The sequence below is a fragment of the Boleophthalmus pectinirostris genome, unplaced genomic scaffold (assembly GCF_026225935.1).
Source record: "Boleophthalmus pectinirostris isolate CB_2022bp ecotype Guang Dong unplaced genomic scaffold, ASM2622593v1 HiC_scaffold_12, whole genome shotgun sequence".
In the NCBI taxonomy this organism is placed as follows: domain Eukaryota; kingdom Metazoa; phylum Chordata; class Actinopteri; order Gobiiformes; family Gobiidae; genus Boleophthalmus; species Boleophthalmus pectinirostris.
This window is the reverse complement of record NW_026571018.1, coordinates 24,567,784-24,583,198: the sequence shown is the minus strand read 5'-3', so window position 1 is coordinate 24,583,198 and position 15,415 is coordinate 24,567,784. Positions and strand designations below refer to the sequence as shown.

Sequence of the window (15,415 nt, the reverse complement as noted above, 5' to 3'; positions counted from 1 at the left end):
TTTAATTTGGTGTGTATATATTTTGTTTGTATGCATTGTCTTCATGTAAATATTAGCAGATTGTCACCTTTTAAAGTCAGTAATGCACCAAAAACAGAAATTGTTTGGATTTAATGCAGTTCAGAATAATGATCTGGATCCAGGATGGAGGTTTTAGCTCAGCTGAGGTCTGAAATCACAAAATCTTCCATTGTAATACCTGGTGTAATCTGTAATACTTATCAGTCAACAACAACTTCATGAAATGTTTAGTTTATTTCAACAACAAAAATAATGACAATCAGTAGATGTCAGATTCCATAGCAGTTCATTTAATCACAGACATTTATCTTCATGAATGTTAATTTGGTCAGTTTAGTTAATTGAAATCAGCAAAACAAAGTAAAAGTCAGTCATGTGTGTTTCATAATGTTTAACAAAATTCCAATATACATAAATGAATATATACATAATGTCCAGAACCAAATACTGTTTCAGTCCATTTACATAAAATATATTACATCTTCGATCAGCAGCTATTGTAGGAACAAAAAATCATCCTAAGGTCTATTGTTAAAGTTAAAAGTCAGTTAAATGTAAGTGATGTAGTTTTCAGGGATGAGGCCAGTTCTACCTTTGTACGTGGCCTGAAGCCAGCCAGGCTCCACAGATGGATATACTGCAAACACAAGCATCCAGGTCAAGTCAGCAACCCCGCATGCAAAATGTTAAGTATATACACCATGACATTAGATGAGTAAAATAAAGAAGGTCAGAGTTACAGCACACAAATAAAAATATTTAATTGATCTCTCTCAAGGGACCTAAACATGCAGTAAATAAGACAAATGCACTTACCATTTGTGAATAGCGCCCCCTGTGGGAAACTGAGCTCATGGCTGTGCTCTGCCTCACATGAATAAAGAGCCTTTGCCTCCCTGGAAAAAGAAAGAATATTTGAGTAAAAAAAAAATTAAATTAAAATAAATAAATAAAACACTCAGTCTCTTTTGATCCTTTTGGAGATGGATTACCTTCCAGATATGTCTAAGGCTGAGGAAAACACTGAACTTTCTCGCTGTGGGCCTCGCACAGATGATCTGCAAAACCATCATTTTTTTAAAAGTTTCAATTGCTTTCATGGCATAGTGTTATATTGAAACATCTTGTCAATGACACATTTATAGAAAATATATCAAGTAAAATTATGGGTATCTTTTGTCAGTGCCTAAATGTTGTATCTTAAAAGACATTTCCTTTCTGACAAATAGTCTTAAACTATTTCCATGTGTGCTTGATCATAATGAGCAGATGTTGATGACGATGGGAGTAATATTGTAGACTCACAGAGACCCCGGGCTTTGGTATCCGTTGCTGGCGGTGGCTGCAGTGACTTTATGGCTCATATCCGACGCACAGCGCATGTGACACAGTTTACGTGTCACTTCCTGTGGGTCCAGAGACATGAGGCTCTGCACTGAACCATGACAGCTCTTGTAATCTGTAAACACGACAAAACACAGAGCTCTTACACTGAGCAAGGCAAATATTTATACTTATTACATTACAAGGGCACATCTTTATACAATTTTATTGTTAAATAATGATTGGCAAAGGCAAAATGTTTGTGTTTTTTTCCTGACAGGCATCAAATACTTTTTACATCAGTTTTATATAACCATACAGTTACAACAATGAATATTTAAATTTATATATAGAAGGATGTTTTAAATTGTTAAGTTTAAAGTTTAAATATGTTTAAAATATGTTTAAATATGTTTAAACAATAAATATAAGGCAAATAATAGGGGCAATGTTGTGATTTCTAGTAACTGACTGTTCCCTTAGGTCTTAATTAAATGGGGGATAAGTTACTATAACTTAACAAAGCCATACTTGAATATCAATTTGGACAAATGAGTTGTAATCATTACTTAAGTCAGCAAAGTGCAATCAATACCTTATGTTTAACAAATGTTTAACATAAGTGCTAATCTAATTGTTTTCTTTTTAAATAGTTATTAAATTATTATTTTCCTAGATATTAGAATTATCATAATATTGGCCATAGTTTGATATCACTTCAGTTCTTTATGTTTTGCTCCAATACACACCTTCTGAAATGTGCAGGGATGTGAGAGAGGAGGAAGTGGAGAGTCGATATGGAAACAGTGATGACGAGGAGGATGAGGAGGAAGAGGTCCTGTACGCCCGTGGCGGCTGCTTAGGTGTTTCATCTGATACTTTAGTTTCTGTAACAGCAGTGTGAGAGTGGGCGTTTTTTAAGGAACAGGAAGAAGGCGCTTTGTGGATGGTGGGATCCTTTGAAGCAGAGGAGGGTTCTTGGTGGGACGGGGTAGTTAAGGATGTCCTCGACTCTCTCAGTGAAGACAGTGACACAGTGGAGTCGCCTTTAGCTGAAAGTGTCCTATCTGTGCTTGAAACTAGAGAGGACATGGAGGACACTGAGGGGGTCTGCAGCTGGGATAGGCCGAGCTTGGAGGATGTCCAGGAGGAGGACAAGGATGTCTGAGGGGAGGACTTGGGAGGAGGAGGGTCTGGTTCTCTGGAGTCATTTTGGGAGCAGGAGGGAACTACCGGAAGGCATGAGCCAGATTCTGCAGCGGGAGACGAAGGAGGAGAGGTCTGGGATTGGCCATTTTTCTCTGAGGAGTGAGAGGACAGAGACTCCTGGCTGCCCATGGGGGTAGTGCTGGGGCTGCTGCTGAACGTGTCACCTGGGAAACAAACAACTGTCAAGTAAACATCAGGAGTTAGGGGTGGGTGATATGATAAAAATATATATATATTCTGAATGTTTTTTCCTCAATGATCAATCTCCAATTGGATTTTACTTTGTCTTAGAAATGACTTTTAATACCATCTTCCTGAATATAAAGTATATATATATAAATATATATATAAAATATACATACTTTTAATCACTGACATTTAAGTCAAAAAGTATTTTCTTTTCCCATATCTCCAATTCAACTTTATATTGTCATAGAATAAGACAAATTTTCAATAATAATTTCCTGAACATACTTAAAATTAGGATGAAAGAGTTCTATAAGTATTTCTATGATGAAACTTTTGTAATCACTCATAAGAAACCTGAGCCCTTCAATCATGCTGAAGAGAGCCTTACTGTCGTTGTCTGCCAGGCACAGAGTTGGAGGGTATAGGCGGGCCTTTCTCTTCCCAGATGACAGACAGATGGCTTTACTTCTGCGAGGAGTCGAGCGAGACGAAGGAGCCTGAGGCAGAGGCGCTGACAGGTCAGGAGGCTCACCAAAAATCTGACAGGGACAGAGAGTCAGTTTATCTGTAGAATATCCATGTGAAGGCTGTAGAGTTAAAGGACTTACTTTGTTGCAGTTTTCAATAATAATTTCCACAACAATGTTCTGAAATTTGATGTTCATCATAGCAGCTACTGTCTCCTCCTGTGACCTCATCAGTGTGGGACCAAAGATCATGCCCAGGTTCGACACGGTCATCATGTTTTGTTCACTCTGAGAGGAAACTCTGCAATGCAAAGTTTACCATCAGTCTAAGTAGTACCAACACAAAACTCACATAACAGATCATAACAGTATGTTTATGTTATACCTGAGGAGGTGCTTGGCTAAAATCTCCAACATATTTCTGTTTTTCTCTGGCAGTTTGTGGACAAGTGCATGTATGGCTCTCACTCTGTGTTTCTGGTCATCATACCCTGTCAAAGAAGACAAAATAAATGCAAAAAGTTTTAAAGAGCAGTTTGTTCATACATTTCATAGAGCTCATACAGGCCCCATATAACGTAGGTTATGTGAATAGTCAGAGGCTTATTTTAGGCTTCAAACACTAACGATGCCTTGAAAACTACCAATAAAATCATGGCACCCTATAACTTCCAAATCTATGACATAATTTAACATAAAGCTCTCTTACTTGCAGCCTTAATAAAATCTTTATGCAGCCTATAAGTCAGTAAAGGCTCTGCCAAGCATCTGTAACATAAAAATAAAATATGAGACTGTATTTGTGAATATGTTGTTCAAACTAATGCTTTAGCCTCTGTATCACCTGAAATAATTCTTCAGACCACTTGTGATGGTTTTATTGTCCCAAGCCTCGGCATCCAACTGCACATCTGAGGGAGCTGTGGATGCTGGGGAGGAGAAGAGTCATAATAATTCATGTGATAGATAAAAAGTGTTAAATGGATCAAGATTTATTTCATCACATTAAAAATAGCTTTAAAAAACAGATAAATCTCTTACAAAAAACACTGGTCATGAGTCGTTGCACTTTTGAGTTAACTCCCCCAGTTCTGTACAAGCCCAAGGTTGTGAGACCTGCAATCAAAGTGAAAAGTGTATTTTAGACAGTTGTTTATGTCATTTAAGTAGCTTTAATTGTATTACAGTGTACTATACCTCTCGATTCAACCAACTCAATGCACTTTTTTACAAAGTTGAAGCCTGCCTCATTGAGAAATGCTATAGAAGAAAACACATTTATACTAAACTGGTTCCTATCAATGGAGATGCTTTTTTGTATAGAAGGTTAATGACTTACTCTCCTCCTTTTTGCTGAGCAGAGAAGGCAGAGTGTAGATCTAAGAGTATAGAAGAGCATATAAATCAGTAAAAAACAAAACTCAAATAATAAAATACTCAAAGTTTTAGTGTTTTTACCGGCTCTTTCCCATCCATTGCTTCCATCCAGAGACGTCTGTTTGCATCAGAGAGAGCTTGTAGAGTAATAACACCATGTCTACAAAGAGAGAGAATACAGTCCATTATATCTAGACTAGACACAATACAATACAATACAATAACTGTTTTCAAGGTGAAACATGTTACCAACCTCTCCACCACTTCAATATCAAAACAGAAGCGCTTGTCGATTGAATCTGTTTTTCTTCTCACACATGAACGTAGTCTGAACATCTCTGGAGCCCCATTCACCACACCGTTCTGTCAACAGAGATGCACAGTGAAAACTGAGCTTTTCAGATTGTAAAAGTGGATTATTGTGGTAAGAACTTGTATAAAAGTACTTGTCTGTTGGCTGGTCGGGCGTCTGGGCTGCTCATGGTGAACATTTTGGAGCTTCTCTCATATGTACAGTAGTACCTTGTCCACACACTGCCCAGTGGACCTAACAACAGAAAACGTGAGGTTCTATGTAACCTAAAAACATAAAATTAATCCTCATTCAGCGTGTCTTACGTTTTTCTTGTATGTACAGGTATCCTTCCATAGTGTAGGGACTGGGCGCCTTGAAGTCTTCCTCTGCAGATCTGATCCTCTTCATCAGCCTCTCCACCTCTGCGCGAGTGCTTTCAAAGTTGTTTCTTGCCTAAAAGTAAACACATCTTACATATACTATATTTGATAATAATATGGCAAGTTATTCATAAAAAGATTAATTAGCAGTTACTGTATCAAATTATATTTTTTTAATACACTGTTAGTTTTGTGTTGAGACAAAAAATTTAAAACAATAACTAGATATTGTAATAATTGTTGCTTGACTTACATTCTGCAGGTTGAACTGCAGTTGCTGCTTGTAGGGGTCAAACTCACTGGCCAGCTCATAGCCCTCATGGTAAAATGTGAACAAGCCCTGAAGGAAGGCCAACAGCTGGAGAGCATAGATACAGCAATATAACAAGATATAAACGACACTTAAACATCACACTTTAATATGAGCAAATATGAGCTCTGCTCATTTCTACCATTGTTAATGTTTACCCCTCAACAAAGACTCTTCATCATCTTTCTTTCTTTGACACCCCGAGCCAAATTCTCTTTCTTTCTGTTTCTCTCTCTCCTCTTCACTCTCTTCCATATTTCTCCCTCTGCTCCATTTGCCTGACTAGCCAATCCAAAAGGGTCTGCAATCGGACCATAGAGCGTGAAAAACCTCAGTCCTAACTTAGGATGGTCCAACCACAGCTGCTAATTTGTAGAGAAGAGACATTTCTCAAATATAATATATAACTTCTTTTACCTGGAATAAAGAGTTTAGTGCTTATGATTTAGTGGTTGTTGATTCTGCAGAAATAGAGCTGTTTCCCACTCTTCTGTGTTTTTAAGTCACCATGTTTGTTTTTACCTGACTGGAGTATATGTCTCTCTGTCCTCTCTGGTTAATCCACCTGCCAATGCTTTCTCTCTCACAATCCCTTTCACTATCCAATAGCTAGCCATATAACTCTCCTCGCTTGCCCTCTCTCTCTCTCTCTCTCTCCCTCTCCCTGTCTCTCAGGAAGAGCCACTACAGAAACAGGAAGTGGGCTTTCCTGATATGTATAATTAAAACAGCTTTATCACTGGAGTGTAATCTGTGTTTTTCAGAAGCTGGTGAGACAGCATTTGTGTGATCAAGTATGAACCTGCTGCGTCATTACTGCCCTGGCTGCAATTATCATTTAAAAGTCAAATCATTGTTTACATCCTGCACACTCTGCACCCCTGCAGTGACAATAGAACACAGTTTCCACTCACCGGTTCAACAAACTCAAACTTCTTCCTCTCTTGGACCTCTTGGATTTTGAAGACATACTGCAGAGATGCGTCATAAAAAATCTGTCTGTCTTTGCTCATCTGTGAATCAGCCTACCAAAAAAGACACAAATGTCATTTACTCCTCTGTGCCCATTTGTTTGCCAACTGTTTAAATGTATGTTTTACAGTTTACCTCATGTAGCTGAGACTCTTTCTTTTTGGATGAAAGACTCAAGTGCTTTTCCAAAACTGAGTAGTATCTCTCTGTCTCTTTGTCGAACTGTTTCTTTCCCTCCTATGGGTCAATAAGAAAAAATATATATATATTTCATATATTTCACATATTCATGTCCTTTATTCATTTAACCGGACCTTCTGACTTAAACACAAGTTACATAAAATATATGCTTCTACATATTATACTATCTATATATTATGTATACTACAAATTCAAACTGAATGTCAGTACTAATAAAAAAGGCTTGATATTCAATGCACAGAAATAATAAAAAACATTTTCGACATGGAAAATTGTAGTTTCTATACACTACCAGTTAAAAATTCGGACACACCATCTCATTCAAGTTTTTTTTTTCTAGGTTTTTCCACTTTTGACATTTTACATACATACAGATGTCTGATGTCTTCCGTATGTATATAAACTGTAAAAAGCAGTAAGAAAAAAGAAAACACTGAATCACACAGCGTGTCCAAACTTAAACATACACTACCAGTATTTCTTTCTCAGTATTATGTAATACCTGTTCAAACAGATATCTAGTTTTAGTACTGATTACTGCCTAGTTAATTTCTGATAACCCTTCTACATATGAACAATGAAAGAAATACTATGGGTGGTTAATTTAAAATTTTGTTTTAATACATTCTAGTGCAGGTCCGTTTAGCATATACATTTAAAGGATGGATAATGGGGGTAAGCTGGTGTTTGTGTAGGTCTAGATGTGAACAGATAAAGGGCTAAGAATGAGCACAATAAAGAGAGTGGGTCCAAATATTTATATATAGTCTTTTCCCTGAGAGCTGCAGCCTCTGAGCTCCAGCCGTCTTACGCACAACTGCCACATTCTGCACGTCTCCTCAGTCACCACCATGCAATTTCACTTTCAGCATTATTACTTCCCACTTCTATTATTGTAACCTTTTTGACTATCATGACTCCTGCTATCTCTGCCTCTGGTTTTCTGTCTAAAAGTAGAGCACAAAAATGAGATAAAGTGATTTTGAGACTTGCCACAGCAGCTGAAACAAGACACCACATTTTGTGTTTACACTGCCTCTGTGTGTCCAGCTATCTGTCTGCTTCTGTCTTCCCATTCCCATGACCTTGCTACACACACTGCAATGTGACCTGTATGTTTTGTGAAAATAGCCCATGGCCAATTTATCTATTACTTTTTTTTTTTTTTTTTATCTCAATAACAGTATCTTTACACAGCCTATAAATTCATCACTGTATACCTTGACCGCTCCAATCTGTTCCTTTCGAAATCTCTCAAGTGGTGAAATCAACACATCATCTGCATTTTGAATCTGGAAATGAAAAAAGAAATATCAGGAAGTGTGGTATAATTGAAAAAACATCAAATGTAATTGGTTGATTCTGTTGGCATATCTTTATTTGTTTTGATGGAGCACAGACATAATAATCGAACACATAAAACAGTAGTTGTAGGGTTAAGGTTCACCTAAAGCTTTTTTTAATTCCTCTATTTACTATAATATCTTAGACCTTAGTAACCTGATAAGTCAAATAGCCGAAAGCAGCCAGTACAATTTACTAATGCAAGCTACAGCTGCTCCGAATTGCTTGAGCAGTAGCAGAGGATTTCACTAAATATTTCTTATAATGCAAAAGACTCCAGTGTAACATTTCAACACAATACTATAACTTTGTCTTTCAAAGCAAAATGAGACTGGGCATTAAACTGCATTTTAGCCACTGTATTTGGAAAGTGTAGTCACAAAAAAGCCCAAAACACAAGAGCTAAGGCAATAAGATGAGTGATTTCACATAAAAGTCTAACAATGCACAGTTTGTTTGGCATTAGATTAAAAATAGCACACACGTCCCCATAAAATTTACAGAAAGTATCCAGTGTTTCCCAAACTACATTTTATTACAGCTGACATCAAGTATGGGAAACACGCATGTGGAGGATGTTGAGTTAAGCTATTAAAAACTTATCAGACCCCTTGTGTTTGTACTGGGTCATTGTCCTCTCTAAGGCTATGCACAAAAATGTCTTGGTCACATCTTTCTTTGTTCTGTTCAATTCATTTAAACATTAAATAGTCAATTTTGAACACATTTTAAAGCATTAGATTTTCCTGGGCACAACTTTTCACAGGAACCTAAACAAAATCCCCATTAACTGAAGTGCATTGTGTCTGCATAATCATAGCTCTTTCAGCTTGAACAGGTAGTATACAGAAGAGGCCAATTAGGGGGAAATGCCCTTTAACTCAATAATGACAGCGTTATAAGGTGTTGAGACAAATAGGCCCCACTTCAACTGGAAAAGGGAAAAAGGAAAAACACACAGAGAGCCATTTACAGACTTTCCCAGGCAGTCAGCGCCCATGGTCTCACTGGGGAAACAGCAGAATGGGTTCCACATGGTTCTTCTGTAACCAGACCATGCATAGGCCCACGGCACACACACCAACACACAGAGTAATGTATATATGTGGTACGCGGGCTCCCCTAAATGCAGACGACTATGCCAGACTAGAGTTACTCCCACACAATGTCTACACTGAGGGGCTTTGAGTCTAGAGGCATTTTTCCTCCTGATTCACCATGGAGCACTCAACACTGCCGCTGGCATGTGGCTTTACCTTCAAAAAGTGTGAATCTGAGCAGTGGGAAAACCAAAAGAGGCTTTAAGAAATAAGTGGTGCATTCACAAGAGATTTGGGGCAAGAAAGAATGCTTTAAAAAGAACAGTTAAAGGTACAGTATGTAATTTTTCTGGAGGAGTTTTCACCAATGCTTTTCTCTTTTCAGATAATATTGCTTTGAATAAAATGTTCCAAGGTAAACTTATGTAGCTCACTGGAGGCAATCAGATGATTACAGGTCAGCTCTGTGGAGAGGCAACTACTCACCGTAAAAATACAATGTCTATTATTAAATAAAGGATCAAAAGTTTACTGCCATACATGGAAAAGCAAAACTTCTCCATGGCAACATGAGGGCAGCAAATCTTCCAACAGAAAAGAAACATAATGTACTTTTTTGTGCCCAACTGCACTCAGGCCTGAATAGTTTAACTTGTCAAATGTTGGTTTAAAAGACAATGGTGGCAAGAATTTATTTAGTAACAGTGAGCTGAAATATTCAGATGTGGTTTGACAGAGAAAGTGGAGATCGAATTCTCAGTTCTGTATTGAGAAACTCGACAAAATAGCCCTAGGGCTTAAATGTCATGTGCTTCTGTGATTTAGGTTTCGTTATCTGACCTAGTAACCTTTGTCTCACTTTCACCTCATATAGTTACATTTATAATGATATGATTACCAGTCGTTTTCTCTCTTCTTCTACTGTGCTCAAGAGCTGAGAAAACTCCTTCAAGGACTGAGCTGCAATCATGAGAAAATACAAGGTGTAAAGCCAGAATGGACTATTGAATTTATGAGAAGACATTTGGACAAAGTGACTCACCTATATTCATTTCATCGTCTGTCTCTGCGTCTCCAATACACTCAAACTGAAACTCCTGAAGAGACTGAGAGAAGCGCTGCACGGCCAGAGACAAAGCTGAGGGGGAAGATATGTTTAGGACATTATTAACAAGACCTTTGATGTTTCCTTTTTAAAACATCTGGTAACTATTGGTTGAGTACACTGCACCACGGTGAGACACTGCAGGTGAATAGGAAAGAATATTAAATTTAGAGATATCAATTTGAAACTTCTTCTGTAGTGTATTCAAATAAATGTAAGAAAAAATATGACATTATATTACAATTTACATTTTCATATATAAGATATTTTATGTGTAAAACAGCACATAAACAAAATAAAAAACATGGAAAGGCCCATTTTAAATTTTTTGCTTCACAATGTTATCATATACTAAATACTTAATACTAAGCTACACATAGAAAGGGGATTTGAGATATCTTATCTAGTATTTGAGTAAACTAAATATCACTGAAAAATAGCCTAAAAATTCTAATTTCGCCTACTTTTATGGAGATAAAACTTTAATAAATGAGACTTATGGTAACTTTGGTGTATGTAGGTGCTACTTTATGCCCCTATGAGAGAAAAATGCATTTTGAAAAAACAGCCTTTGACATTATATTGCCTCTTAAAACTCGATGGCTGTTGATTAAATTAAATATTGAAATCTTTCAGTGCAGAGTGGACAATATAGTCGTTTCAACGTGAGAGCTTGTATGATAAGACCAAACTGACCAAAAACGAAAAAATTTAAAATTTTAAATTTTTTGCCTGTAGTGTCTCCCCTTAACCCTCACAGGATGAAGACTGTGTCTGATCTGTGGTTTTCAACAGTTTACAGATCATAAAGGATTCAGGAAGTCAAAGCTCTCAAAACAGGTAGTGAGTGAACAGCACTGGCCAATGAGCAACAATACACTTACACATAATATAAGAGGGCTATTAAACAGTCTGTTAGAGAAGATAGGTTCTGCTTTAATTAACAGCGGCAGTAGTAAAATTAAGAAAAGCAGTCACTTTCACTTATGGGATTAATTATCTGTCTGTATTTAAATTATGACTATTCACCCCAGCATGCACTGATTAGAGATTACTGTTTACATTATCATGCCGTTTCTTATACACCATCAATATGTCTGGACTGACATAAGACTGTTACAAGGACCTCACTGAAAACAAGATGACACATCTCGAGTTGGTATTCCTCTTTATAAAGGAATGTCAAACCTGAGTACACCTCTTCAGACAGAAATTTAATCTGAAACACTGGCTAAAGGATTTGAGCAGCATAGATGAGTAAGAACCTGAAGTGGTTAGTGTTAATATTTATGGATGAGTTAAAATGGTAGAATCATCTTTGTATATAACTTTTTTCTCTTAGATGTAATAAAAGGAAATGGTGCTGTTTTGATAGTCATGTCTGTGAACTTTAGCTCTGCTATTTTAAAGCCACGTAAACACACTAAATTTGGCGAAGAACTTTTTATTCTGGGAGTTGTGACCATCTGAAAAGCACATGGACACAGTACTGGTCTGAGTGAAAAGGCTATTGTTGTTAAGGCACTAAACATCTCCAAAACAATCATAAAGAAAGAAGGTATTACCAGGTTTGTTCACAAAGTGCTAAATGTTGTTTGCTTAGGGCTTACACCACAAGGCCAAGCAGCTGGTCATAGTTAATAACCATTATAAAAAAGGTTTCATAATGACAAGTTACTGCAGAAATGGTTTGTTTACATGTATAGTATTTGTAAACAGAGACGCCTCAGAAATAAATTCTACCAACTATTAGGAATCAAATGCCAAAATAATGACGTAAGGGTTTTGAATATGTGTATAAAGAGGGGTGCTATGCCCTTTCATGGTGGTACTGTTAGTCATGTAGGCCTGTCTACATAACTTTTATGTGTTGTGCTATATTTAAGCTAGGAAGTCACAAAAATAATATGCAGTTAATATAAGAACATAATTACATGATAGTAATGTGATAGTAATAGTAATGAAACTACTATTGAAACTAGTTGTTATTTATTCAGCCCACTACAGCTCAAATTCCAGAGTATTACACAAAAATTAACCAAAATCTTCCAAATTTTTGAATGCTAAGTTGCAGCAGTAATTATCGTAATAGGACTGCTAAAGGATGTTTATAATATTTAAAGCTTTTATTGTGAATAAGAGGTCAAACAGATTGAATTCCTCTTGGACTCTTTGTCACTGAATTTGGATATTAACGTTTGTTAGAGCAGTTTTGTTAAGTGTCTGTACACTGACTTGAAAGTCTTCAGTTTGATCCCATTATCTGCTTTCATCAATGCATGCCATTGTTGTGTCCTTGGGCAAAACACTACCTACCTTAGCCCTTATATGAATCTATGAAGCAAGACTCATCATGTGCTGTACAGGAATTATATTGCACAGAGGAACCAAAACAACATTACAATACATGTTTGTCGATAAAGGAAGGTAGGTTCAAAGTGCACTGCAGTGCCTGGGCAAGACTTAAATTAATTTATGACTAGGCTATAGCTGTGTAATAGTCCTGAACTGGGCAAAGTACCAGGGTTAATTTAAAACAAAAGCTTTTAAAGGGGGTTAAGATGTCTGTGGTATAAGAGGAACTTTGTCAACACACTCAATCAGAGGTGTTGATCCTCTGTTATAATTAGGACTTGACACAAACACATTATTGTAAGGTTTCTAGGTCACGTGTTTCATCAATCATTAGAGCTTAATACATCGCATGTGTTATACATTTGTACCAAAAGGTTCATTTTTCTTGTTATTAATAACTAGCTATTAATACAGGAATACCAAAAGTTAGAAGTAACATAACAATGTGTGTCACAACCATGGATTTATAATGGTCACATAACTCTATCCCATGATTATAGACTAAGCATAACCAGCTTTGGACCTTTTGTTAACAGCCAAAGGCCAAGTTTGCTTGTAGTTATATCTATTGTACTTACCTCTAAGTGCGGATATGAGCATGTTGCCATCTTTAATAAGGTCCTTTATGAATCGGTTCGTCCTCTCTAGCTCTACTTCATGGCACTGTAGTCTTTCTCTGAACTCCGGGCTGTCTAGAAAAGAGTCACTAAACTCCAACGTAGGAAGACCCATCGATAAATAGAAGACTGCGTATTTTTAACAAGCAAATACAAAAGCTACAGTCGTCTCAAAGGGTGAGAGTAAATCGCGTTTCAGTGAGCTCTGGGAAAAGTGGCCAGCTCTTTTTCATGCCTTTTTCTTTTTTCCTTCGGAACTTCCGGACACTGGATACAGCAGCGCGTCTTACAAAGTTCAGAGTTAAAACTTGTCTTCTTGCTCTTTTCAACTATTTTCATATACTTGCGAAACAAAAACAGCACCAACAGTCCTTCCGATTGTTGTTATTACTGAAAGAAGTCAAAGATGTCATAAAAAGCATTTAAAAATGCAAAGTTTTGCAGCAATCAAAGCCGTGTCCGCGGCAGACAGTGAAGCTAATGCTCGCGGCTCTCAGCGGTTACTATGGGGACGGGAGACTCCTGCTGGTGCCTGAGGAAAACCATGGATCCAAATTTAGCATAAAAGGCTAATTCATACTCTGTAAGCACACACATAGCCTATATTAAAATCAAATTGTGTAATAATGTTTTACAGGGTCACATTTAACTCATTTAATAACGGAGATATGGAACACCCTCAATTAATAAAGCCAGTTCATAATAATATAGCCTAATTGATGTATTCTGTAGCCTAAATATATTATTGATAGGTCTTTTAAACATTTCTTTTACATTTTCTACATTACACATTATTATAGGTTTATTACATTATACTTTGAAGCATAGGACATGATTTATCATTAGAACCTGAAACATGCTGGGAGTTTATTATTATTATTATTATTATTATTATTATTATTATTATTATTATTTATATTATTTTATGTATTTATTTATTAACATTTGAGATTATAAGACATTTTACCTATAGTTAACAATCAAACTAAACACTCAACAATTTCCTACCTTGAGAAAATATAGCTGTTTAAAAAAAAAAAAAAAAAAAAGTAAAACAATTAGGCTATAGTTTCAAATTCTATTCTGAAACATGACAAGCCAAAACATGCTCTTTGCTCCAAAAGAGAAATTGCTGGGAAAATGCCAGGTGAAGCAAAGAGCACGCCAAACGCTCCAGGGTAACCGCAGTACAAGAGAAAGTATTTGTGTGATTTGTGCCACTTGAAATTATTTCCACCAAAGCATAATAATTCCAGAAATAGAAACAGGCTAGGAAAGAGCCAGTGCAATTTAAATTAGGCTGTCCTGATTTTTCTGTTTTTCTTTTATATATTTCATGTGCATAGCTCTAAACACCATTTTGAGTTCTCAGTAGGTGGTCCAGTTGTTTTATTGTCCCAGCCAGTGCCGCCTGTGACTACGACATCTGTCACTTACAAAAGAAGAATGAAACTCCATGGCAACAGTAATAAACATGCTGAGTATATCTTAGTACACACACTGTATACACCAATGGAGACAGGTTGCTGTAGAGCTACTTTCTATACGGCCAGGTAGGATGGGATTTTTGTTGCGTGTTTTTTTTCTAAATATTAGAATAATAATTACAGATATTTAAGTGTACTGAACTCTATTTTTAGCCTACTTGAGAGAACATGTGGAATAAGGAAAAGTAAATAAATAAGAGTGAAAATATATCTGCTTTACAATCAGATTAAGTTTTTGTTAAAGTTATTTGACTTCTTTTGTTTGCGTGTTACATTTACTTACTTTTTTTCTTTCTATCTATTTCAGAAAGTTAATAATGATGCCACTGAACCAACATCACCGTCTAGATACAAGGGATAAACTCATGCTTGAAAAGTCCAAATTAAAGCCTCCTCAACATCCACATGAGCTTTTGTTGCAACAGGTTCGACCCTATAAAGGAGAGCCCCCAGCAGTGGCAGGTATTGTGCCAAAAAGAAAAAAAACATTTGTAGATATGTATTTACAAATACAGAAACATGTGATGTATAGTGGTGTCATTGCTATAGGATTTCTTCTGTATCCAGACAATCCTATCAAGATGGAAACTACAACACAGGAGGCGTTCTGCTTTAGGCCTATTTCATTACAAGATAAAGGCAAGACCAGCCTCTAATCTAGTTAGCTAATCCAGATAACAGCCATGGATTGTATAAAATGTTAAATGTTAATGTTTCTAAATG

At 36.6% G+C, this 15,415-nt stretch overlaps 1 protein-coding gene across 2 annotated transcripts; it reads right to left on the bottom strand.

The window, feature by feature from the left end:
• On the bottom strand, positions 1 to 13,631 carry arhgap42a (Rho GTPase activating protein 42a). Of its 2 annotated transcripts, XM_020922807.2 has the most exons (24): positions 13,167 to 13,630; positions 10,171 to 10,266; positions 10,027 to 10,088; positions 7,965 to 8,036; positions 6,679 to 6,780; positions 6,486 to 6,596; positions 5,515 to 5,619; positions 5,205 to 5,334; positions 5,033 to 5,133; positions 4,840 to 4,949; positions 4,668 to 4,746; positions 4,549 to 4,588; positions 4,407 to 4,469; positions 4,251 to 4,325; positions 4,054 to 4,138; positions 3,919 to 3,977; positions 3,595 to 3,700; positions 3,351 to 3,510; positions 3,131 to 3,281; positions 2,094 to 2,717; positions 1,327 to 1,480; positions 1,014 to 1,079; positions 838 to 917; positions 1 to 658 (listed from the first exon to the last, which is right to left on the bottom strand). In XM_020922807.2, exons 1-24 carry the CDS (start codon positions 13,318 to 13,320, stop codon positions 570 to 572), a joined length of 2,874 nt encoding a protein of 957 aa, XP_020778466.1. In that variant the 5' UTR covers positions 13,321 to 13,630; the 3' UTR covers positions 1 to 569. The 2 variants fall into 2 exon arrangements, with proteins under 2 accessions (XP_020778466.1, XP_055004614.1); XM_055148639.1 differs by having other exon boundaries at positions 4,668 to 4,949; positions 13,167 to 13,631.
• Between the last annotated feature and the right edge of the window lie 1,784 nt (positions 13,632 to 15,415).